General features: G+C 40.7%; 1 protein-coding gene across 1 annotated transcript in view; it reads right to left on the reverse strand.

Annotated features, from left to right (window-relative positions):
- Window positions 1–2,682: 2,682 nt before the first annotated feature.
- The window catches only part of LOC117478566 (PDZ domain-containing protein 4-like), a 68,144-nt gene continuing 43,772 nt past the window's right edge, over window positions 2,683–27,054 (reverse strand). Inside the window, exons 2-17 of the mRNA XM_034125570.1 lie at window positions 26,753–26,806; window positions 23,732–23,834; window positions 22,245–22,485; window positions 22,041–22,125; window positions 18,633–18,731; window positions 18,190–18,252; window positions 15,265–15,366; window positions 12,887–13,311; window positions 12,017–12,194; window positions 10,797–11,241; window positions 9,853–10,273; window positions 9,667–9,737; window positions 8,911–9,242; window positions 7,595–7,735; window positions 7,376–7,488; window positions 2,683–4,730 (exon numbers count right to left, since the gene is read on the reverse strand). Coding sequence (XP_033981461.1) covers window positions 4,511–4,730; window positions 7,376–7,488; window positions 7,595–7,735; window positions 8,911–9,242; window positions 9,667–9,737; window positions 9,853–10,273; window positions 10,797–11,241; window positions 12,017–12,194; window positions 12,887–13,311; window positions 15,265–15,366; window positions 18,190–18,252; window positions 18,633–18,731; window positions 22,041–22,125; window positions 22,245–22,485; window positions 23,732–23,834; window positions 26,753–26,806 — 3,093 coding nt within the window. The 3' untranslated portion in view covers window positions 2,683–4,510. The remainder of the gene's footprint in view (window positions 4,731–7,375; window positions 7,489–7,594; window positions 7,736–8,910; window positions 9,243–9,666; window positions 9,738–9,852; window positions 10,274–10,796; window positions 11,242–12,016; window positions 12,195–12,886; window positions 13,312–15,264; window positions 15,367–18,189; window positions 18,253–18,632; window positions 18,732–22,040; window positions 22,126–22,244; window positions 22,486–23,731; window positions 23,835–26,752; window positions 26,807–27,054) is intronic.

Consider the following 27,054-nt stretch of genomic DNA (forward strand, 5'->3'; position numbering starts at 1 on the left):
TGAATGCTGCTGGTTATATACTCGTAACATATCTTACTGCATCAGATCATCATCATGTTTTGTAGATCAACACGTATGTAGCCTCAGTGTCAAATCTTCACTTCACCTGTTAAATATAGTCAATCAAAAAGTAAAATATTTTCTTGTAAATCAAGTTGATTAGAAATATAAAATGTATTAGTATTACATTTGAATACACAAGTAGAGTATAAGTAAGGTATGTCATCATTGCACTTAGGTAATTCAGTTCAAATGTGACCTCTGCCTGGTGTCTTCTCCGTCTCTGTTAATGTGCTGTTTACATTAAAGTGCAGTTTGTTCTGTGAACGCTAGGTGTCGCTCTCACAACATTGTAGATTGCTTGTGTGCTTCAAAGACTCATGTCATTTACTGACACTACACATGGTGGCAGCAAAGATAAGTTAATGTTTGCAGTGAATGGAGGAGAATTCCCTGTTTCTCTGGCCTCTTTAATGTCAATTTCCACCATACTTTTGCACAGCTCAACATCTGTCGTTTACTTTGATCCATACTGAAATACAAACTACTCGATACGTCATATTTCTAGGCTTCACACCTTTTTATTGGTATATTTGTTGGTTTTCATAGCGCCTAATGTGATTTGCCTACATGGGCCTCTCTGTAGACAAAGCACCTTTCTATATCCCCACTCTGTATCTTACTTCATAAAAAATAATCATAATAAACAGAAAAAAAATAAAAATAAGGCAACATTTTAAAACCAAACTGAACATTTATTAAGCAATTTTTTATTGATGATATTAGATACTTTTATAATACTACAGACATACAATGGACAGTGGTAGACAGACATTTTCAGACTATACATAAGCTCTTTAGTAGTATGTGGTTATCTTCCTCTTATAATTGTAATGCTGGATAATCATGGGTTCTAGTAACTATCCATGTATGAATCCTTGGTCTGACACCATTTTGGGATTGGCAGATACAACCTGTTTTTGTGTTTATTGTGTAACATGAAAAGACAACCAAGGTATTGCTTGTTTAATATTCAAGCAGGACAAAAATAATGTCTTCATTTGACATTTGAATGCAGTCTTGAAGTTCACCTGATGAACATTAAAGATAATTTAAGAACCTTCCAGTTTCAGAGGAAGTTGGATTTGTCATGATCAGTTTGTGGTCTCCAGCAGAACTGAAGCAACATATTTTTTACAAATAACTCAGACTGCTATTTTTTCTTAGCTTCGTGGCTATTGACATTGAAAAGTTGGCCTGTTGACTGCATCTCTTATTTTAGCTAAGAAGCTTTATGAGTCACAGACAACTTGGCGACAGTACGGCACATTGTAAGCAGAGGTGTTGCATTTTGAAATACTCCTGCATTCAAAATTGTACTCAAGTAAAAGTACAAAAGTATTGGCAACAAAATATACTTAAAGTACAGACAGTATAACTACACATTTTCCAGTATGGCTCATATCAGCTCTAATAATATTAAAAATTAAATAATATACACTTGGTAAAGGTAGGGTATTACTTGATATACTGCTAGGTAGCTTAAAGTATAATAACACATATTGATTTATTAGTAGATTTATATTCTGTATTATAAATCCATAACTGCAAAGTAGCTAGTTTGTCAAATGAATGTAGGTGGTAGGTGAAAAAGCAAAACATTGCCTCGAAAATGTAGTAAAGTGAAGTACAAGTATACTTCACAATTGTACTAGAGTATTGTACTTGAGTAAATGTACTTAACATTCATCCACTGCATTGTAGTAACTATATTTTTGTTTCCGATTAAATAAAAGGTTGTGTTAATAAAACAATCTGATGTTATTTTTAATGCCACATATTAATGAATGTTGTTTGGTTGTTCTATGTCAGTATGAATGTTTACAGTAACGTGTGTGTGTGTGTGTGTGTGTGTGTGTGTGTGTGTGTGTGTGTGTGTGTGTGTGTGTGTGTGTGTGTGTGTGTGTGTGTGTGTGTAAAATAAGTATTTCTATTGAAGGCATGAGGGGAAAAAAACTCAGATCCATTATTTGAGATGAACACACGCACGCATGCACGCACGCACGCACACGCACGCACGCATGCACGCACGCACACACACACACACACACACACACACACACACACACACACACACACACACACACATACACACACACACGCACACACACAGAGTATATCATGGAAGAAGCTTCTGCTGGCCTGTCTGCACACAGTTAATAAGGCTGTGTGATGGATGAATGGAGACACGCAGCTCTCATCTCTCTGTAAACCGTTCATTGTCTCACTGTCTCACAGCCTCCATGTTGTTTCTCTCTGTCTTTTTGTCCTTATTTTATTGACTGACTTCTTTATTATTTCACATTAACCCCCATCTCCCTCCTCTATATTTTATTAATTTCTTAATGCTTCATTTTCAAGTTCATATTAGTATTGTGTGCCTCTACTGTGACATGTCTCCATGCTTTAATGTTCAAAAAGCTCTTTATTTTTCTCATACTGCCTGTGCTGCAGCACCTCTTTTCACCCTCTGTCTGAAACCAGAGCCCAGTCTGCTCTGATTTGTTAGCTGGCCGGCTCTGTTGCTAGCCAATAGAAGTGCTAGTGTTACATAGTGATGTCACTTTGTTACGGAAGTAAACAAAGGAAGAACGACCAGGGAAAACATTTTTTATTTCACTTTAATTTAATTAACTCTCCTCTATTTGCACTTTCACTACTAAAACTTTCTGCACATGGCTTTTTACACGACACCACTTTAGATTCAAGAATTATGTCCAATAACCCACAATGATTAATACTTAATTCATGCATTTCATTATTCAATATTAATGTCTTATTATACACAGGTCCAACACAATGAAGCCCCGACCACACTGTGAACCGTTCTGCTGCAGGGGAAAAACCCATAAGCAACTAAATATAGTCGTCGATATATATGAACAATATAATGTGTATTAAGGTAAAAAACAACAACAATAAAAGAACAAATGTTAGGCGTCTTCGTTTCCCCTCAGGAGTTTTTAAAAGGCATTCTGGGAAAGTGATATTACAAAATGATGCACCAGTTGAATGAAGGCAAAAGAGAAGTCCCCCCTGTCTTCTAAAAAGTATATGTTCCTATACAACGAAACTGCACTCTCTGTAAAAAAAGGAAAAAGAAAAAAAAGAAATCAGTACAAAACTTCAGACAACAAAACTACTTCTCAGGTTTGGTAAAAAAAAAATCATGTTTTGGCTTAAAATGTCAACTGTATGTTTGTTTTATTTATAAAATGTAAATGTAGAAGAAGTCATTGTTGAGTTTTGGTTACAGTCTTGTGTTTAGTTGAATGGAAACTTAATTTTTAGGAGACCGGGATCCTTTAATGCACATAATGGTTGAATACTGAATGTTGATCAATAGTAGAATCTCCCTCAGTGTGCATAAATAAAAGTATTTTATTATTATTTTATGACTATTGTGTCAATATTTTTCTGCACCGTATATTTCTGTACATTTAGAGATTAAGATGCTTCGATTCTGAGACGTGAAGCTCCGAAGATCTGCAAAAGAAATCTCACCTGACTTTCTCTGACTCTTCAGATATGTTTCTTTTTATATCGAAACTATAATAATATGAAAAGTTCAAAAAGTTATTCTCTTAAAGGTTGTCGTCCCATCTCCACACTGTGTTCAGCATCTCAGTGTCCGTACTCCATACGCTGGGAAACCTTTTATCATAATGCAGAATTACATTTTATCCAGAGAAGATGAGCAAGTGGGCATTTCCTTACCTTGCTTTAAGTTTCCTCGGACAGAAAAATTCCTATTGTTGCCTCACAATATAATGTAAGATAACGGTAAGCTATAACCAGCAACAGATGTTCAGCTGAGCTTCTGATGAATCAGAAACAACCTCCATTGTTTTAAACAATTTTCCTCCAATCTTCCCAATTTCCCCATTTTGTATATGTTTATGACCAAGATTCAAAAAGTCCAAAGTTCGCACAATGTCCCACAGACGCATATTTATCTCAGTTTGCACCAAATAGTGTCTCTTAATGTCCATTTCAGTCTTTTCATTTGAGTTTGTATGCAATTGTAGTGGATGTACCTTCCAGATCCAGACTCTAAGGCTTTTCCTGTAAGTACCTGTTAATCCTGATTTCTGTGATAGTTTTGCCACTTATTCTATGTAACGTAAACTGTCCTTTTTTTTGGGTGACATTTTAGGCATCTCCTGCTGCACTTGTCCTTTTACTCCATCCATTTAACTTGTATCTTCCCTTTTATTCTCCCGTTTGTAATTCCACTTGTATTCAGTGTCAAAGACAGTTCATGGAACAGTTTTTAGCAGATCTTTCCCGTACACCAACATGTACAACGTTTTAAATCTCCTCTTTAAATCCAACCATGTCAAGTCTTCTTTCTATCTTCCAGCTCATATACAGTTCAAGCTTCAATATCATATTTCCCAGTTTGTATCATCAGTATATTCCTTCTTTATTCCTCCTCTCTGTCCTCCGGTCACACCGTGGTCACGGAGAGAAGAGGGTTGTATATTTTCTTCCCGTCCGGAGACCTGGAGCCGTGAGCCAGCAGCTCCTGGATGGTGATCCAGTTGTCGAGGATTCGCCGGTTCCTCTTCTTGGTGATCTTCTTCTGGCTCAGTAACAGGATGTTGTTGCAGGGGGAGTCCTGACGGGCGTGCAGCGGCGAGGAATGGAGTTCTGTCGATGAGGCGTCCCTGGATAACAAAAAAAACAAAACAAAAGATTTCGATTTCTTTAGCTGTCATTGTTTTTGCACATTGAGTATGCATATTACCCTGTAGTCCTGAAAGACTATATTGTTTTAATCTTCTGCACTCAAGATGGCAAACCTGATATACCTTATCTTCACATTTAAATTGATACTTTGCACATTTGTATAATGTTTATAGTATCCAGAAGCAGTATTTCGGTCTGTGACTTTTTTCTTTGTATTTATTTATTGTGTATTCTATAAATAATACATATATACATATATTATTATTATTTCTTAATTCACGTTCAATGCCTTATAACCTGCTGCTGTCCAAAATATCAAAAATATTTATTTCAGGGCTTCAGGAGCTCTGTGTTTTAGCCAAGTAGCTAAATGACTGACGGACATAACAGCAAATACCAAATAATAAAAACCCACAAATAACCTCCTTTGTTTTTGCTTGCATTTGTTTACATAATGCATTTCCCTTTGGTCAAAGTTATGCAATCTTTGCTACATATTCCAGCTGTGAGCAAGGACTCCGTTTACAAGTAGTTTTACTGCCTGAGAAACTCTGAGTGAACCAGTGAACTGCAGCCTTTTTGGGGATTCAGCCTTAAAGGTGGGGTAGGTAATTTTGGAGAAACCAGCTCGAGTGCGCTAGAATTTGAAAATACACAGCCGGAAAAAATCTGCCACTTCCTTACAGAGACCCTCCTCCAACACACACAAACGCGCACATGACCAATGAGGGCACGAGATAAGTTTGTGCCCCGATGGAAGGCTGACAGGCAGGTAGGCCATCCAGTTATTTTAGCGGGGCCGGCTAAAATGATTGGTCGTGCTTTTTACAGTACTACGGCTTCCACAGATGACATTTTTGAATGGATATTTTGTCAAAGCACTTAAGATATTCATTGCTAACGGGATGTTAAGAGCATTCCATGGAATATAACAAAAAGTGTATCTCGAGCCGGTTTCTCAAACTTACCAACCCCACCTTTAAGCTTGGTTTGATTTATTGACAGCTTGTAAAATATGACAGCCTTTCATCATCCCCCAGTGAACTACTTTATGCAAGCTTCAAACGTCATGCAGCATCATATACAAATATATAAACGTGTGAAACATGTCACATAGTAAAGGTCTGATAGCCCTTATTCTGAGCACTGGCCCTTTAAGAGCTGCACCTACAGGTGTTGGAAATCAGTTGGTTCCCTGATTGTCTCTCAGCAACACCTGTGTTTGACAGTGTTGTTTCAGTGTCAGTGTTTCTGATGGATTAATGGTTTGGATTAAGAAGGAAGTTCCTGAATTTCACCCTGCATCCCATCTCATCAGCAGGAGAAGAAGGTAAGAGAATTCCGTTGGTGATCTTGTGTGGTGAACACAGGGATTGTTAACTGACTGACAAACCACAAAGAAAATGATTTAAGGGTCCCATATTATGCTCATTTTCAGGTTCACGTAGTGTCTCTACTGCGACATGTCTCCATGCTTTAATGTTCAAAAAGCTCTTTATTTTTCTCATACTGCCTGTGCTGCAGCACCTCTTTTCACCCTCTGTCTGAAACCAGAGCCCAGTCTGCTCTGATTGGTTAGCTGGCCGGGTTAGTGTTGTGATTGGACATCCGCTTATAGATGTCCGCCCCTTTGCCTATCACGTACAATGTGTTGGAGCGCTAGCCAATAGAAGCGAGTGTTACATAGTGATGTCACCATGTTCCAGAAGTAAACCAAGGAGTCCAATGGATGGTTTATTTCATGTACTCATTTGGTGTAACGCTATATTCGTCAATGTAAGGATAAGCACTATTTATGTGTTTCCTTAAGTCCTTATTTTATTTATGGCGCGTTTCCACTACAGCGCGCAGCCCGGTTTAAGAGGGCTGTGACGTCAGCGGCCCATCTTTGGTTGCGTTTCCACTTGGCCTAGTACCCGGCCGGCGGGTCCTAATTCACAGTTTTTCTGGCCTCATAAAATCGTGGGTCCAGGGCCAGAGACAACGAGGCTGAGTCGGGCTGAGTATGCTAAACTAGAGAGAGCGTCGCTGGCAAGGGGGCTACAACTACAACAAGATGGACATATTTGACCGTGATTTAATTGTAATACACGTTTCAAAATGATGCCGAAGTAACAACATACTGATACCGGTTAGTAAAAACCATGAATTAATGCTTTGTCAAGTCTGCAGACAGACGGCAGGCGAAAAACCTTTTAAAATGCTTGTTTTCTAAATGGAGATTGGCTAAGCTAACGCAGTATATGCTCCGACCGTCCACACTCACAACAACGGCCTATACAGACATAAATAAAGCAGCGACTGTATTCACCATGACACAGGCAGTCTGTGGTTTGTACTTGTTTAACTTTTGTCTAGTTTCTGAACATATATGAGGAGCTGTGAGCTCTGAGTGCTAACAGCTAACGGCTGTGTTGTTTTTCTTGGGTCCTCTGAAGATCACGTCACGGCTCCGCCTACACTGCGTTACTATAGATACTGCCCCAGTTCCTAAACTGTAATGGAAATGCGCCATAAAGTGAGCCAGTCCTAACGAGGCCCAGCCATACCGAGCGGGGCCGAGCGAGGCCGTGTAGTGGAAACGCGCCATTAGTTCACTCAGTATCTGGCCTGTGCACTCTACCTGTCTCCTTTGAGGTATTCCAGGCGGCTCTGCATCATGAACTCTCGTCTCCGCCGGTACTCTCTGGCTCTCAGCATCTGCTGCTTCCTCTCCTCTTTACTCCAGTATCGGCCCTGTTGGAGCACAGTTTCAAACAAGTTTATCACAGGTGTAATGAGTGGCTCTTCACAGGTGAGGGCCAGGCTTTTCTTTTATTCCTGTGTTTCCTGCAGACTGTACCTGCTTCATCTCACTGGCAGCGTCGTCGTCGGTGGTCATGCCGCTGCGCTCCTCTCTGATCTTCATGGCTCTGGCCTTCAGCAGGCGATCTCTGACCGGACGCTTGGCTACGTATCGAGTGCCGTCGCTCCGGACCTTTACCTGGAGGCACAGAGGACAGATTGGTCGTGGTCAGAAGTCATGCTTCAAGCAAGCATTCAGAGGCTGAGCCATATGTTGTTGTAAAGGTTGTTATGCCGGAAGATTTCTAGCTGCTTTAAAGGTCACCTATTATACTGTTTTTCATCAATATATTATAGGTCTCTGGTACAAAACATTTCTCTGAAGTGTTTTGGCTGGGAATACCAAACTGATCATTAGCCGCTTTCACACCAAGTACTTTGCTGTACTTAGTGCCCAGCACTTAGTTCCCAGCACTTAGTACCCCCATGGAACTAAGTACAGACCGCGTTCACACCGGAATAAGTCCCTGAGGGAAGATTACGCAAATGAAGCCGCTGACGTCACTTCTTCTTCTTCTGCTTTGGGTTTACTGGCAGGCCGCAAACAACTTCACGGCGTATACTGCCACCCGAAGTCCCCGGCCAGAAGTCCACGGAGTTGGGGACTGGCTTCAATAGAAGCTGCTGAAGCCTTCCGAGTAAATCGCCAGAACGCCGACACCTCCTCATCTCCACCGCTCCCATGTTTTTTTTTGTGTTCCCATAAGTTATTCTCTCTCCGTTGGTGCGCGGGGCTAATGCTAATGCTAATAATCCTAATGCCAGCAAATACAATGGCGGCTTCAAAAAACTTTCCCGAGTTTTACGGGGCGTGGTTTGCAATTCGCCCAGCCAATCAGAAATTGGTACTTTTTTCTCCCCAGGATAGTCCCACCTCTCTAGCAGGCACTAAATATGGGGGCAAAAGTTCTCTGAACTAAGTTCTCTTTTTGGTGTGAACGCAAAATTCCAGGCACTATCGGAACTAGACGGGAAAAGTACGGGGAAAATACTCCGGTGTGAAAGCGCCTATTGTAGCATCCCATAATCCCCTCTAATCAGCTCATTTTCAGACAGGTTTTTATATAAATGGATCAGGACAAAAAGTGAGCAAGTCTTTTTTCCTGAAACTTTCAGAGTCTCTTTACACAGAGGGGACACATGTTTATGTATAAAAGACATGAGAAAGTGGATTTTGCATAATAGGTGACCTTTAATGCTAAAGGCCTTCTAACGCACATTTGACCTGGGATGTAACTCTGGTTAAGTAAGTAATCCTTTAAAGGAGGAAGGCGACTCAAGATGAAACGCTAACATCATCATCACACCCTTTACCTTCCACTCCATGCGCTGTGGTGAGGCAGTCGGCGATGAGTGCGTCATCCCGAGCGGTAGAGCGAGTCCTAACCGCGAGGCGCGAGTGTATCGGTCCTCCAGACCACAGGGGGCGCTGTTCACACTCCTGGGGCTGCCGGGGCCGCTGCTGCCCGTCCCCATCCCCCTCTCCTCCACCCTCGCTCTGTCCCTCCCCCGGTCCAGAGGCTCCACCAGGCCCTCGGAGGGGAGCGTCATGCAGCTCTGGTAGCGCTCCAGAGGTTTGTGCTGGCTCTGGCGTCTCCTGGTGAAATATGGACTGGACTCTGCACTTCCTCCTCCTGTAGTGCCACCTGCATGATAACAATAGAATCAGCCGTCAAAATATATCATCAATAATAAAAAAAAATTATTCTGGTTTACAGAAAATTTGGCTCAACATTGACAAACTAAAAGTCAAATTAGTTAAGCTGCATTCACATGATTTGCAATCATTACGTTTAATTTATATGGTGACCTTCTCTGCTAGCTTGTGCCGCTACATACTGATTGATTGCGCGTTGAAAGGTCAGCGGTAAACAAAGTCAAAGTTTAAACAATTTGAACTTCGAACGCAGCGCTCGGCGTCAACTTCGATCGGTTAAACGGTATTCATTATGAGTACCCCATCCAGGGAAGTCATAGTTTGCACTCAAAACAGCTAATGTACATGTAAGTACAGAAGTATGTGAATTTAGACACAGCGCAGAATAAACTTCAGGAGGATGAATTGTGTACCTGCTCTGGAGCCCTGCCCTCCGTCAGCCACGCCTCTTCGTGAAGATGACCCCGCCTCTCTGGTCAGAGACCTGATTACGGCAACAAACCCAGAAAAATATCCAATATTATAAAAAAAATAACATACAATAATGATTCGTTTATCATATTAAAAAAAACATATAGGTGTAGTTTACAAAAGTGTACCTGAACTTGGAGGGCGTGGAGGGGGTGGAGCTTGAGCCGTTTGCCATGTTGCCATTGGCTGTTTCGATCTTCCTGTATGTGCTGGGGGAGAAGGATCCGCTGAGGTTGGAGTGGCGTCGCTCTCGGTCTCTCTCCCTCCTGTGGCGCCGCGGGGTGAGGGGGGAGTTCAGAGGAGGGAGGCGGCTGAGGGGGAGAAGAGGAGGCGGAGACATCAGTCGTCTTCCTCTATCATCTTCCTCTTCCTGGAGAGGCGGGATCTGCTCGGTGCTGACCAATGGCGTGCTGCGGCAGCTCTCCCCCCCGGTGTTGTAGGCGCTCGTGCTGTCTTTGTCGTCCGACCGCTCTCGCTCAGGAAGCTCGTTGATGGCCGACAACTCGTGATGATGAGGGTCGTTATCTTCCTCATTGTCTTCATCCATACCTACAAGTAAAGAATTTTACTTTTTGTATTAACTTTTCTTTATTGAGGTTAAATGTTAAAAGGAAAAGTGTAACTATGAAAACATAAAGAATACAACTGCCGCTGAGGCACTAGAAAGCAAATATTACGCATATGTTGACCTTAATTAGCTAATTTAATATAAACAAAAACAATAGAAGGTAAGGTACGTTTATTTATATAGCACATTTTCAGACACAGAGGCAATTCAAAGTGCTTTAAATCATCATTAACACTTAATAAGAAGACAACAGAAAGGAGCACAATAAATAAACATAATGGAATAACAGATTCATAAAAACCATGCGTAAAAGAGATACAGAATAGTTTAAAAACAACATTGTAAATACGGTAGGTGCTAAAACAAGTTAAAAGACTTCTGGGTAAGCAGATGAAAAAAGTAATGTTTTAAACATGTTTTAATGTTGCTAAATAACATAAATCAGTATAAAGCTCCAACAAACGGCAATCCCCAAACTTTCAAATATTCCCGCCTCACGGTTACCTGCGTCCGGGGGTCCGGGTCGACCCACCGTCTCCTCCTCCATCATCCAGGCCTTCAGACACCTCTCTCTGAGCTGCTGCATCTTCTGCGCTCGCAGGATGTTTCGGCACTTGAACTCCAGGTGGCGCAACTCCTCCTCGATCAGCGCCATCTCGTGCTCGCTTAAAGTCGAGTTGCAGTTCACGTCCACCATCACCACCACCGAAGAAGAAGAAGAAGAAGAAGAAGAGGCTTCCTCCTCTGCGTCTTTTCTCTCTTCCTGGTCGTTCAGCGCTTCTCTGTTGTCCTCGCGTTCGTTTTTCACAGCTTCTCTTTGCTGTTTTTCGTTCTGTTTCTCGTACTGGCACTTGATCTCCAGCAGCTCTTGGTAGCGCTGGCACTCTTCCTCCGTCAGGCCCGGCATCATCATCGTCAGAGGAGGCTGAATGTGGTGGAGGTGGTAGTGCTAAAGGGCAAAGGTCAAAGGAGGTCAGACACAAAAATCTGTCATAGAAAGTCCTTCATAACTTTCCGTATTTATAATAATTTAAATCTAGATTTTATTTTAAAACTGTTCTGATAACAAGCCATTGATTTTCACAGGATGATAGGATGAAGGGCACTCAAGGTTACTTGGCTGAATCTTATAGGATAAGTGTATCACTATCCAAACTTTATAAAAGTTGAAACTCTACACTACAGTATCTAAGAAAATAAACTTCAAAATTGATGAAATGAAACCCGGAGATCGAGACAAACTTTATAGAAGTATATACATTTTGAAAGTTGTCATTGACCGCTTGAAATGGAAGAGACCTCCGGTTAAGCTTTGTCTGCTTCCAATTCTTTCCTACCCTAAGATTTGCTCACTTTTTGTCCTGATCCATTTATATAAAAACCTGAATGAAAATGAGCTGATCAGATTTTGTCCACTTTATGATGTCATAACGATTTTCAAGTGGCACCTTATTTTCATCTAAAGTAACAGACATAGAATCAGCACTTTTGAAACGGTTCTGAAACAGAGGGGTTTATGGGATGCTGCAATGATCTGTTTGGTATTTCAAGCGAAACACTTCAGAGACATGTTTTGTATATATCTGAGACCTATAAAAAAACATGTATGAAAAACAGTATAATAGGGGACCTTTAAGTGAATACATTCAGTGTTGGTTTGGCTCTTATCATGGGATTAAAGGACAACATTTAAAATATACTGCTTAAGCAGGACCTCCTTTTACCTTGTGGTGGTGGTGGTGGGGGCTGTACGCTGCTCCTCCTGTTCCTCCTCCAGACGTCCAGTCCAGGCCGGGCAGGGAGTCGGAGCTGAGCTGCAGGTCTCTCAGGTGGAGGAAGGGAGGCGTGGAGTCTCCTCTCCCGGGGCTGGGCCCGAGGCCGGGGCTGGGTCGGGGACTTGGCCTGGGGATAGAAAAGGTACAAGGTGAGTTCCTTTTTTTCTTTCCTCCTCACACATACTCTCCCCAGTACAGGTTAGCTCTGAGTGTTAGCGATGCTTGCTAATCTAAAGACCATATTACGTCCAAAACAGTCGGGCATTGTTTCTGATAGCAACGTTTCTGATAGTGCCGTGTGTCCACGTCATATCGGACTTAAATCTGGATCAGCTCCGTTGTAACCCCGTTTTTAGAGATTTGGGTACGGAGGAAAAGAGAGAGGGTTTTGTTTTCTGACACTTTGTGAGTTCCCTGACACACCGGGGACACATATTTATGTATAAAAGACATCAAAAAGTGCATTTTGCATGATAAGAGACCTTTAAGTAAAAGTAGAAGGCCACAGGGACTATATAGCACATAATTATGGAATTCAAAGCGAAAACAGGTATAGAATACAATAATTAAATGTAATAAATGTAAGTATATTTTGTTGCTTTCCTACCGGGGGCTGGGTCGAGGACTCGGCCTGGGGATAGAAAAGGGGGGGGGGGTTATTCTTTGTTTTACTTAAGTTAAAGTAGAAGGCCACAGGGTAACCCTAAATCACATAACGTGGTTAGCCGAAAGCAATAATATTATGATGGTTAATTTCAGAACATTTGGAAAACTCTCTTGTATTTTAATCATCCTTCAGTTGGGGGGGGGGGGTCCTACCGGGGGCTGAGTCCGGGTCTGAACTTGCGGGTGCTGCCGGGCGTGTTGGTGGTGTTGGTGTTGGGGGCGCTAGTCTGATCTCCCAGCAGATCGTGTTCAGACTCGTAGCGCGTGCTGTCGTCGGTGCGGCCCACCCCGCTGTCCAGCTCCTGGCTGTGGGTCAGCAGGGGGGCCAGGCTCAGCAGGGGGGGGAGGGGGGGAGGAGGGTCTCTGTTCTCCCCCCTCTCTCCTTCCTCTTCATCCTCTTCCTCCTCCACGGCAACATCACCACCTACACCTTCTCCTCCTCCTCCTCCTCCCCGGCAGAGGCGGTAATATCCAGAGGGAAGGGGGGATGTGACGGAGGAGGTTCGGGGCTTTTGGTGGAAGCCCCCCCCCTCCAGAGTCAGATCCATTTCCTCCTCTGGACCAACAGGGTTATCATTCTGGAAGGACATAGAGAAAGTTAGTGTTTAAATCAAATCCAAAAGTACATTTTTCCATCATTTTCACAACTATTTAATTCATAAAAGGCTGAAATCATGTAAAGGAATCAAAAATAGCCTGGTTACAAATACCTGTTAAGGTTATATTAATTAATATTAAAATGATTGGTCTGCAAATGCAATGTATTAACACAATTCCATAGAAAATAAACACTATACATAACATTATTTTTAGGGCTTTTTGCTTTCTGGCTCTCTTTAATTAAGGCTCCTCCCCCATGACTTCATCATTAGTTTTTTGCTTAGTCAATAAAACATCCATCATCTCCCAACAAAGAGATATGACTGTCGGAGGTGTCAGACTGACTGACTGACGGCTTATTCATCTGACTGATGTGTGACTGCACACACACACACACACACACACACACACACACACACACACACACACACACACAGCACATTTGTCAGTTGCTACTGTATGCGTGGGTGTGTTTAACTGACATGTATGAATATACCGTTGTGCAGTTCCTCCTCTGTCAGCACATTTGGACACACACACTCTGGGAGCTGCTGTCACACACATGCACATTTATCATGGCTGTCTGTGTATGATAACACACAGAGCACACACACACAGAAACCCCCTCTCGAGGGAAATTTGGATTTTAGCCTTTGCAGACCATTTACAATGAACACAAACCTATATAACACACTACAGTAAAGGGACAACCCCAAACAATATAACATTACTTAAATACACTCTAAACGGAACCTCTGTGCCCAGTTTTCTGCTTCAAAATCAACATTACACTCGGTGGGCAGATAATAAATAAATGGTAATTCTAGTAAACCTCTGGCGTAATGGTGGCATTTAGAGAAATATCATGAGGTCACCAAAGTCCATTTTCAGTGTGAGTGTTTTAGTAAATGTTTGATTACAGCATTGGGTAAAGAGATGCAATCACTTGGAAATGTTACGTTTGTGGTAATTGTTGTTCTGGTGGAAAGGTCACCTTATCTCCACAATCGATCAACATTTGAAGCAGAGAAACACATTTCCTGCTAACCCTGATGTTACAGATAACAAAAGGGCAGACGGACGTAAACACATATTGTTCAGGACTGAGCGCACACTGTGAAATAAACTGTGGCTTTATGAGATCTTATGAGCAGCAGCACGAGGGAAAGTAGGTTAGTAAAGCAGGCTGCAGGTGAGTGATGAAACACTGATAGACCTGAAGTTATAGATGTGACGACTATTCCTGGACTTGAAGATGAAGACATCCATTCTCTCAGAAAAGGATCCATAGTGAAGCGCTTTGTTACAGCAATCATGTTATTATTTAACAGTATCATAAAACGCTATTAACACAGTCCAACCTTTCTTTATTTTACAATTTTGGAATCAAATATTGGTTGTTGGTTTGTTACACTTTTTCTTATATTTTCATTGGTTGAATATCTTTCTTCTAATGTTTTAAAAAATAATAATTGATGATGATAATTATAGTAATGCATGTATCTATACAAAAAAAACAGCTTTCTAAAAATAACATTAAATTCCTCCAAAGTCATTCATCAATTTCCAACATGGATAGTGAAAGGAGAGATGCACTTTTTGAAATGATCAAGGTCTGTATCTCGTCGCGATTGCCCCTGTTTTTACCTTTTTTACAGAGTTACGTAACATCAGGTTATCAATAGCTGTCGAGTATCACAGAAGTAGTTTAGATAATGATTATTAATGTCAAAAATGCACTTGAAATGTCTTTTTATGGAGAGCTTATTTCTGTCAATTTTACCTTTTTAATTGCATGCTCTCATCTACTAAAATGATGTTCGCTCTTTGCAGCCTTTACCTGTAACTTCAGTCTCTATGTGTTTACCTGCGTTTGTACGCACGCATTGAGTTTTGAGATGATGGTTTAATGTTTTGTTGTGTAACGTCACCTCTATATCCGGCCTGGCCAGCAGCAGGGAGAAGTTGATGCTGTCCTCTCGGGTCAAAATGGCCACGGCCTCCTCTCTGTTCTGAATATCCACTCCGTTAATCTAGAGGGGAAAAGATTGGTTATTTTCATACACAGTAAAAGTCAGATCATATAAAATGTGAGGCTTTTACACACAGCAGCTCTTCAACGCTCCTAATAGCTGTGTGAACTAATTATTTTTGGGTTATTTGGGTAAAGTAATCACATATTGGGAAATCTAAATTGTTACTTTCTCGCCTGAAAAAGTAGTAAAACTAAATTGCATTGGTAAATACAGGTTGATAAAGCTGATGACACGAAGTATTCAGTCGAATAATACGGTGAATGAGAAATCAAAATCCTTCACTGGTTGTTATTTGTTGAGAAGTAGTCACTTGTTTCTATTTTACAATGCAAACGACACCAAAATGACAGCTATGTTTTACCCAATGAATTACGTAACATAACATATTAATTTATCTGTCACTTAAATAGAATCAGAATCACAATTATAACCTTATATCCGAGGGGAACATTTTGCCATAGTTGCTAATTTTTGAATAAAAAAAAAAGTATACAGTAAATGTGCACATTGAACTTCAATATATAATAATACAAATGTAAACATCATATAATATATAAATATCAGTATTTATTAAGATATTAATGCCGAAAACCAGATTGTATCTGGCAATATACTGTGTAATACAGTAACAACCTTAAGCAAATGAGTATTTCAGATAATAAACCATGTATGCACGTCGTCACGGGTGAATATAACGTATGTGGGGACAGGAACAGGTATGTTCTCGCAGGGAGAAACCACACATCTGTCCAAGCGGCATTTATCACCGTGGTGACAGCTGTCATGGGAACAACAATTCATCCCCTGCCCGGTAACCATGGCGATGCCAGGTGCAGCTGGTCTATTCTTGTTACATCCCAGCACTTTTTCCCTGACAGTTTCCATGGGGGTCTTCATTCGAGGGGTCAGAGGATAATGAGTGCAGAAATGTCACAAAGGTAAATTTATTCACGCTCGTTTTTTAAACAGAGCGAGCCGTCAACATGTGGGGGTGTCGCTTCAGAGCAGAAACAAAACATTGATTTAACAGGAAATAAAGAAAGGTCAAAGTCCTAATTAAACTCCCACTGATGGTTCCTCTTACAAAGAACAACTGGTGCGATTTACGGCACTTTGAAACACAATCCTCCAAACACAAACTTAAAATGTATCTCTGTATTATGTTGCATAATGACAAATGACCAACAAAAAGGACATAGGTAGTATAATGAAAATGAGTAATGAATGTACCTAAATGCTTCTATTGTCACATCCTTTTATAATGTGTCTTCCAAATAGCATCCCTCAAGCTCTACATGGTTCATTTGGGAGATTTTTAATCCTGTCCACCCTAATTATAATATAGTATCGCAATCTAATATAAAATGCTTTACTATCAATAACCTACAATACCATCGCCAGTGAACATTTATTCATGAAAACATATTTTTGGAAGACTTTCAATTATTTTCATTAACTTTCAAAGTGTGATATCTGTGTGCACTTTGACAAAAGACTGACAATGTATCGGTAGTTCTTTAAAAAAAGACCAGGAGGCAGTCATATAACTTCAGTAACATAGTGACATGACTATGTAACACTCGCACTTCTATTGGCTAGTGCTCCAACACATTGTACGTGATAGACTAAGGGGCGGGACATCTCTAAGAGGTTGACCAATCAAAACAGAGCCGGCCAGCTAACCAATCAGAGCAGACTGGGCTCTGGTTTCAGACAGAGGGTGAAAAGAGGTGCTGCAGCACAGGAAGTATGAGAAAAGTAAAGAGCTTTTTGAACATTAAAGCATGGAGACATGTCACAGGAGAGACACTACATACTGATATACACCTGAACATCAGCAGAATATGTCCCCTTTAAGTTGACATCAGTACACTGTGTGTCCCTCCCAACATTAAGATGTCAGGAGCTTGTCAGCATGCGAGGTGTGTGAACAGAGACTAGATCACTGAACAGAGACTAGATCACTGCGGCAAGTTGATAGAAATATTCAAAGCCAGACAACAATGTGATCATATCTTTCTATAGTGTGACAGACAGAGCTGAGCGGTGGGGTGGGAACAGAGTGACACGTTGTCTCTCTCTCTCTCTCGCTCTCTGTCTATTTTTAGGACAGCAGTAACTGGGCTGCTGACGGCTCCCTCTGATTGGTTAAAAGTGTCCCCGGGGGTCCCAGCTATACATTTACATAGTTTGATTGAAACTGTTTCTAACCCCCATAGAGCCAGATCATTAAGCAGAGGACACGTTTGTATTATCAGCCTGCAGGAAACGTACTCTATAGTTTACCCTGAAGGTCAACTTTTGATATTTATTTCATCAGTTATTGGCTTGAATTAACTTCGATGACTTAAAATAACTTAATGTCTAAAGTTGATCATGAGGGAGAAGTTAAAAAATGAGTAATTGTTGTTAAAATAAAAGCGGTTTGACCTCTGGGGAGCATGAGTTAGCCTGACAAAGTGAACATGTGGCCAAATGACAGAAAATAAATCTGCTTTTTAATTTTTTTGATGTCGTTGTGAGTTTACCTACAGCACAAGTTCATCTGTGCGTCTCCGGACACTCTAAATTATCACAATATAATAAAAACTATAATGTTCTGGTAATAGTTCATTTTGTAATTTAAACAAAGGTTTGACAAATAATACTAGATTTCAGGATTTATTTACAATTAGTTTTTTTGTTTTTTGTTGCATTAGACTCAGAGATGTTTCTCAGACTTTCACATATTCCCAGTGCGATTCACAAGTTAAAATACACTTAAAACTTGAGTAAAATGTTATATTTCATGGGAAATTGATTACAAATAATCGTGTATACCTGTAGGATACGATCCCCCTCTCTGATGCGTCCGTTCTTTGCTGCTATGCTGTTTGGATTTACCTAAAATTAAAGTGGAGAAGGATTAATATAAACAAATCACGTAGGAAATACATCGATAAATAAATGAACTCTTGAATTAGGAAACAGATAAATGAATAATGGTCGAATGAATCCATGAATGCGTAAATCGCTGTGAGATGGCTGAATGAATCTACAGAAAGAGTAATGGGTTGAATGAATGATTCAAAGGATAATGAATAAAGTGATTAATGGATGCATGTTATACATTTTAGAATAAAAAGATATAAGAAATTGAGTCGTATCACCTTTTATGAGCTGTATCAATGCAAAAAATGTTTTCCAAACAAGTGAGAAATAAGTGAGTGAAAGGCTAAAAGAGTCAGTTGAAGGGTAAATGAATGAATGAAGATGACTCTCACCTCTCCAACGTAAATCCCAAGATCCTCCTCGTCGTCCGTCCTGTAGCAGACGGTCAGCCCGAGCTTCTCCTGCTGACTGGACTTGTACAGCTCCACCTCCTAGTTAGTAAACAAGGGAAGTAAAGAGTGATTGATGGTCAGACGTATTAAGGGCTTTAGGTGGGCTTCAAACATGGAAGTTAATAAGTGCACTTCACAAAAAAGGTGATGGTTGATGCTCGTTGACAAATGTAGTTCTCAAAGTGCAATACATACATTTTATTTAGCTGACACTTTAACCCAAAGTGACCGACAATAAGTACAATCAACCATGAAGATTCAAATTCAGAACAGCTACATTCGCAAATGTACTCACAGACTCGTTCCAAAAACATCGGACTCTAACCCAGAATAACGCCGTTATGCAGCTGTTTAACTTTTTGTTACTTTGCTTAAGCAACACCACTTATGTAGGTATGTTAACCCAAATCACAATCTTTCCCTTAACCTAGCCAAGTTGTTGTTTTTGCCCAAACGTAACCAATTTAAAGAGGACTAGTGTGCTAATTTTGAGGTTTGTAACTTATAGTACATATTTATTTTTGGAGTTGTGTACTTGCTCTTGTTTACCTACCATCTGTCTCCCTAAGTCTTTTTGTAGGTTAAGCTGGTTCTTTGGTTTTTTGCAAACTCAACTAATTACAGATATGAAACCATCACGTGATTATTTGATCCTATAAACTGGACCAGTCACGATTATCATTGGAGCATCAACCAGCGTTTCTGGTTTCAGCCGGAGGGCATAGCGGTGATTTAAGGAGGAAATGAAGGATGTAATCCAAGGAATAAAAGAGAGTAGGACATTAGGAAGTAATTTAGGAGGGATATAATGATGGTGGAGATCAGGAAAAGTAATGAGGGAGGATGGAGGGAACAGAGGGAAGAATGAGGAAGAGGAGGAGGTGATTTACAGAGAACAGGAAGTCTCTTTGGAATAAAAACAGAAATAACCAAACTGTTTCCACTTTACTGACTTCTCTAATGACCAAACTGGCATTTTTGTGTCAAACAGCAGAGAATCAATGGAGCAAAAACAGAGGAAAAAAGTGCCATTCAGCGAAACCCAGCGCTCCATTAGGTCTGTGTAAACTGAGCTCGTAGTGTACGAGTCTCTGTTGAAGGTTGAGACCGGCTGACCATCACTCACCCTGATGATCTGCACCAGACATGACAGCTGGGAGAAGTCATTTTGTTTCAACACTTCTGAAGGCCGTGGGTTTTGCAGAACGAGCACATATGGCAATATTTTCCTTTTCCATCCTCAAAGGTCTCATTTCATCCAGTCTCTCAGCTCTTTGTCCATGTTGTCCTTCATTTCCTCCTCTTTCTTTCCCTTTGTCCTATCACCCACATCTTTTTCATATAGCACTTTATTCATCGTCACACTTAAATCATAAATCTCTTTATACGTTTCTTCCATTCTTTTGTCACACCTCGTTCACAGCTCCACTTTTTGCTTTGCATTTCTGTCCACATCATGTCTAACCTTCCCTTCCTTTTATAATCTCTTCTTCACACTCATCCTCTGTCCACCCATTTCTTTTCCTTCTATCCTTTATCAAAATATTGTCTCCTAGGTAAAAGCAATATTGCTAATTTAAACAAGTAACTGAACACTTAAAGGTTAAAAAAGGCCTAAAAGTCACGTTTTTATTGATATTTACCGTTGAACATTTGCTGATGACTTCAGTGTAGAGGAAGGAAAAATCCATTAAAGAGAATTTTAAAGGAAAAAAGAATAGTATATTATAATAATAAAAGGAATGATCTTCCTAAGTCACAAAAGGAGATTCTTTGACAATGTTTGCTTCCTCTAAATGAATCTAAAGTCACCATCAAAATCTGCAAGAAGTATCAGCATGAATGCATCCTCTTGGCAATTAATGTTCATATTTTATCATTTGGTTTTGAAACTGGGAACCTCTGCACCTCTAGTGCTACGTGGCACTATTGCAGAGTGTCTGTCCTGATATAAACATATTTTGATATTGATCTTGGCAAATTGAAAGATTTATTGTTTAAAAAAAGATGCAATGTAAACAGAGGAGCTCCATTCTGTATTCAAATAACATCTTCAATGTTTATCAGAGAAATAAACACGTTTTCTCTCTAGAGTAACAATCTTATAGGTTTATGTTATGGGTTTTGTTTCTGTGAATTTGGCGTGGTGGTCTAAATACTGCAATACCCATGAGCCTCGGCAGCAGTTGCCATGGAGAAGGAACCAGCAAGTACAAGGTGCGAATCATTGGTGTGAAAATGTATCTGAAAAGGAAGCTTTGGGTCTCAGTCAGGCACGTAGAGATTGATTTATCCCAGGGCCAGTGTGGACAGCTGGATCGATCAGCTTTTAAACATCTGCTCCATCAAATGAATGAGCTGCATGGAGCGCTTTCAAGCAGCCTGGACCTCTTTTTTTGTCATATTTTGTTCATTTCTGTATAGACTTATATAAGATACTGAAGTACTGAAGTCCCTCTCTTGCTTTAAATGAGAGAGGGATCCCTCAAACTAAATTTAGCAATAAAAAACGTTCCTCTCTGAGCATGTCTGTTTTCTATCAGAAGGTTTGGTTTATTTTAAGCTGATGCACTTGCAGCATTCTTGCTGTTCTGAATTTATATTCTCCTGGTTGATTGCACTCATTGTAAGCAGTGTTGTTCAGCAATAGTGAAGAACCACAGCTGGTGGAGCTGCTTTGGTTTATATTCCAGATGTATTCATCAGGCTGAATCACTTTGTGCAGATGGGGATAGTAGGCTTTTCAGAGGGAGGATGACCTTGAGGTATTAAAGTTTATTACAAGGGGCTCGGTACTTGAAAACATGGCTAAGAGCCACTCTGAATTCATTGGTGCTATTTCGGTTTCTGGTAATAGAGTCGTGCAGGGATGTCAGATTTGTGTAAGCCGACTCAGAAGTTAGAATTGCAAGGTGTCCCCTGCGACAAAAAGTATGGTTTTATTTTATTGGATTTTAGAATTATTGCAGAAAATAAGCCCAGTGTCCAACACACATTCATGATACTTACATGTTTTGTTAACACCACTTAAGGATTTGTGTGTAAATGCAGTGGAAAGTGGAAGGGAAGTAAAGAGCAAATGTTAGGGTATAAACCAACTAGAGAAAGGTTGCATGGCTGTGTGAAAAGAGGCTATAAAAGTGTTCGTACTTGGTAGTTTATTTACCTCAAAAAATAAACTCTGATTTACAGACATCACTTTCCCAATGTCAAGTCAAAGGGAAAAAGTATTTTTAGGCCCAAATGACCTCACGGACTAGACCAGAAGTGTTTCACCACAGTTTGCCAAGGGAAAATGTGCTTCAACGCATCCTGGGTGATTTCTCTAAACAACAGCAGATCTCTCACCTCGTACTCCAGGTCATCCGGTCTGTCCACCTCGTGGTTGGAGACGTCAAAGTAGTCGTCGGGGTCGTTGTACTCAAACACACAGCTGAGGAGAGAGAAAGGGAAATCAATCTTCATCATATCATCTGACAGCATTGATTTTTCTGTCCGGAGACTTTATTGTGTTATTCTGGACGCCCTAAAAGACAAAAGGTCAGGACTCACAACTCGTTGATGCCGTACGGTGCTTCGAGGTGAGGCGCGGGGGGAGAGGGGGGAGGAGGGGGAGGGGAGGAGGAGCGGTGGTGGGGATGATGGTGACCTCTGCTCCTCCCCTGAGGAACGATGTTCACGAAACTGATGTCCGTCTGCGTCGCGTTGTCCACGCAGTCAGGGATCGACACCATGGCAACCGAGTAGATGGAGCTGCTGCCACCGGTCCCATTACTGCTGCACACCAACGTACCTGAGAGGGGGAGGAGGAGGTAGAATAGGCGAGGGAGGGAAAAGAGGAGGTAGTTGAACAGGTATACAAGATGGACGAGGGGGATGAAGAAGAAAAGTTCATAGAGGAGGGGGAAGAAGTGGCGAAAGAGGATGAGGAGGAAGAAGAGGCAGGAGAAGAGGAAGAGTTCCAGGTTAACAACACACAGAACTGAACAGTGTTAACATTGAAACTTTACAAAGATACAGTTGAACGTTTTCATGGTTTCCGAAAATTAGGAAACTGTTCAATTGAGTTCTAAAGACAAAAGTACCAAAAACTAAAAATACAAACCAAATTAACTGTAAAAATAGAAAAAAGTATTTAAATATGTAAACAAATTAAATCCAAAAATATATCTAAATAAATGTAGAAGTAAGTGAGAAACACCTGAATCAGATGAGGTCTAGGAATTAAAATATATTGACATTTTACCCATAGAGGACCAACATGCTCGCTGCCTTAAAAATCAAATTAGATAAATTACAATTTGTATTTATGGCATGTTGTATGTTGGCAGCTGCTTGAAAAGGTATAGGAAAAGGAGAATGTTGGCATATGCTGTGGCTGTGGCTCAGTGGTGAGTGCGCTGATCTTTGAATCAGAGGATAGCATGTTCGAGTCCCACTGCAGTCAGCATGTCGTTGTGTCCCTGAGACACTTCACCCCAAATTGCTCCTGTGGGGATTGTCCACTGTACTGAATGTATGTAAGTCGCTTTGAATAAAAGTGTCTAACAAGTGACATGTAATGTAATGTAATGCATATGACTAATATTGAAATAGAAAAGCAGGAATGATTAAACGCTGCAGTTACATCAGAAAAGACGGTAAAAGTCAAGTGATTTTTAGATATGAAAGAAGATGAGAGGAAACGAGGAGAGGAAATGTCAGGAGATAAGAGGGAGAAAGATGAGATATGGAAACGTGATAAGGAAGAGGAACATCAGCTGAAACTAAATGGGACGAAGAGAAATCAGATGGAGATATTAGAGGAGATGTAATGAGGCAAAAACGTGGGAAGACGAGAGAAAGGATAAAGCGAGGTTTGAAGTAATGAAAAGAGATGATATGAAAGAAAATACATGAAAAAGAGGATTCCTGTCTGACAGCAGCTCAAAGCCTCAAAGAGAGCGAAAGAGAAAAGGAAGTAACACATGTGGGAGATAAAAGGAAGTAAAAGCACCAATTGAATAATAAAATATGTGTGTATGCATGTCTCTGTTTACCTTTCTTCCTTTGATTCTTGCGGACCGACCCGGGTTGTTGCAAAGGCTCCTGGGAGTTTTGTGGTCGGTCTAGTGGGAGCTGAGAGGCTCTCCGTCCTCTGACCTGAGGAGGGGAGGAGGTTTAGAGTAAAGCACATTAGTAAATAAAGAATACTATTAAATTCTAAGGAGGCATTGACTGTGACTGAATCTAGACTGAGCATAGACTGTGTATAAGAAGTGGATTTAGTTAATGTGGCGTCACCCATTGGTTTGTAGTCTACTGAGTTTTGGCCATTTTTGTATCTTCGTTTTTTTGTAACTGGAAGTGACCAAAATATTAATATTCATATCAGTATGTAGTGTCTCTATTTTAAAGAGTCCTCTCCTGCTGATATTCAGGTGTATATCAGTATGTAGTGTCTCTACTTTAAAGAGTCCTCTCCTGCTGATGTTCAGGTGTATATCAGTATATAGTGTCTCTACTTTAAAGAGTCCTCTCATGCTGATGTTCAGGTGTATATCAGTATGTAGTGTCTCTACTTTAAAGAGTCCTCTCCTGCTGATGTTCAGGTGTATATCAGTATGTAGTGTCTCTACTTTAAAGAGTCCTCTCCTGCTGATGTTCAGGTGTATATCAGTATGTAGTGTCTCTCTACTTTAAAGAGTCCTCTCCTGCTGATGTTCAGGTGTATATCAGTATGTAGTGTCTCTACTTTAAAGAGTCCTCTCCTGCTGATGTTCAGGTGTATATCAGTATGTAGTGTCTCTACTTTAAAGAGTCCTCTCCTGCTGATGTTCAGGTGTATATCAGTATGTAGTGTCTCTACTTTAAAGAGTCCTCTCCTGCTGATGTTCAGGTGTATATCAGTATGTAGTGTCTCTCTACTTTAAAGAGTCCTCTCCTGCTGATGTTCAGGTTCATATCAGTATGTAGTGTCTCTACTTTAAAGAGTCCTCTCCTGCTGATGTTCAGGTGTATATCAGTATGTAGTGTCTCTACTTTAAAGAGTCCTCTCCTGCTGATGTTCAGGTGTATATCAGTATGTAGTGTCTCTATTTTAAAGAGTCCTCGCCTGCTGATGTTCAGGTGTATATCAGTATGTAGTGTCTCTATTTTAAAGAGTCCTCTCCTGCTGATGTTCAGGTGTATATCAGTATGTAGTGTCTCTACTTTAAAGAGTCCTCTCCTGCTGATGTTCAGGTGTATATCAGTATGTAGTGTCTCTACTTTAAAGAGTCCTCTCCTGCTGATGTTCAGGTGTATATCAGTATGTAGTGTCTCTACTTTAAAGAGTCCTCTCCTGCTGATGTTCAGGTGTATATCAGTATGTAGTGTCTCTACTTTAAAGAGTCCTCTCCTGCTGATGTTCAGGTGTATATCAGTATGTAGTGTCTCTACTTTAAAGAGTCCTCTCCTGCTGATGTTCAGGTGTATATCAGTATGTAGTGTCTCTACTTTAAAGAGTCCTCTCCTGCTGATGTTCAGGTGTATATCAGTATGTAGTGTCTCTACTTTAAAGAGTCCTCTCCTGCTGATGTTCAGGTGTATATCAGTATGTAGTGTCTCTACTTTAAAGAGTCCTCTCCTGCTGATGTTCAGGTGTATATCAGTATGTAGTGTCTCTACTTTAAAGAGTCCTCTCCTGCTGATGTTCAGGTGTATATCAGTATGTAGTGTCTCTACTTTAAAGAGTCCTCTCCTGCTGATGTTCAGGTGTATATCAGTATGTAGTGTCTCTACTTTAAAGAGTCCTCTCCTGCTGATGTTCAGGTGTATATCAGTATGTAGTGTCTCTACTGTGACATGTCTCCATGCTTTAATGTTCAAAAAGCTCTTTATTTTCCTCATACTGTGCTGCAGCACCTCTGTCTGAAACCATGCAGAGCCCAGTCTGCTCTGATTGGTTAGCTGGCCGGCTCTGTTGTGATTGGTCAACCGCTTAGAGATGTCCCGCCCCTTAGCCTATCACGTACAATGTGTTGGAGCGCTAGCCAATAGAAGCGCAGCTGTGACATGAGGCATAACCTACAGTAATACTAACTATTTCTACATTTAGTGAACAAAAAGAGGCAAATAGTTTAATAGTCATTTGTATTAAGGATGTTTCCTTCTCCAGCTCTAAAATAAGACATTTTATGGAAGCACTAAATCCATGAATATCAAGATGAAATGCATGACAAAATGTTTGCTTGGGGGGTTGCATAAGGCAACTACCGAGGGTATCAAGAAAGGATAGAGAACTTCAAATGCAGTGTTTCCCCTATATACAAATAGCGGCGGCGCAGAAGGAAAGGGAGGCAAAGGGATTGATCACATATGAATAATCAAAGTTCTGTGGCCTTCATTGACCTTCTGCAGACTCTTCCAACGAATTAATCAGTCCATCTTTGGTCTGTTCCCCTTTTCGTCCTTTGCATATAGCTGATACTGCATGTTTGTTTTAAAGTTGATGTGGGTGCCATCGTAAAAGCAGTGTGTTTGTTTTACATGTTCAAAGGTTTGCATGTAGGCTAGTTTGTTAGGAAACACAGTTGCCCATGTCTTGACCAGGCCTCCATTGGATGATACGTTTTCAATTCTCAATGGGACTTGAATAATTGTTTAATAATAAGACATTTAAAAAAACATTGCGTGATGCGATTGAAACTTAACTTAACTCAACCAATCAGCATCAGAATCATAATCGGAATACCTTTATTCGTCCCTGAGGGGAAATGTGCACTCTACAGCAAGAAAAGCGCCAAAGACAGCTTAATATTAACCAAGAAGCCATTTGTAAATGTGACTAGTGTTGAAAAACACTTTGCACACACATCAGACCTTCCTCACATAACGAATGATTGAAAACTGTACAGGTGACAGTCTGTGGGGAAATATCCTGTATCTACCATCAGCTTTATGGGAGAGGAACCTTATTAAAGATGACTGATAGGAGGCGGTGGAGGGAAGTGGGACACGAGAGTCAGAGAAGACGAAGAGTCAGTCAGGGAGGAGGATCATAGAGAACTGATGGATGGAAACATCAGAGAGTGTCCTACCTTCACGTTTCCCTGTCTGTCCATCGGTCGCAGGGAGTCGTTCCAGCCTTTCTGCTAATGAGAGGGAGACAGAGACGAATGGTGTTAGGAGAGGAGGAGAGTCAAGAGGAGTATTTTATCTAGGAGAATACAAACTGAAAAACACTGAAACCAGAGAGACGTGAACAATTAAAAAACAATATTACATTTGTTATATTTGCAAACATCATATTTATTAGTCTATAGAACATCCCTTACGTTGTTGTAAGGTGGTCTGTTAAGTCCCCACTAGGGGATGAGGACATGCAACACACACCAGTTGG

Source organism: Trematomus bernacchii, unplaced genomic scaffold, assembly GCF_902827165.1.
Source record: "Trematomus bernacchii unplaced genomic scaffold, fTreBer1.1, whole genome shotgun sequence".
Classification (NCBI taxonomy): Eukaryota; Metazoa; Chordata; class Actinopteri; order Perciformes; family Nototheniidae; genus Trematomus; species Trematomus bernacchii.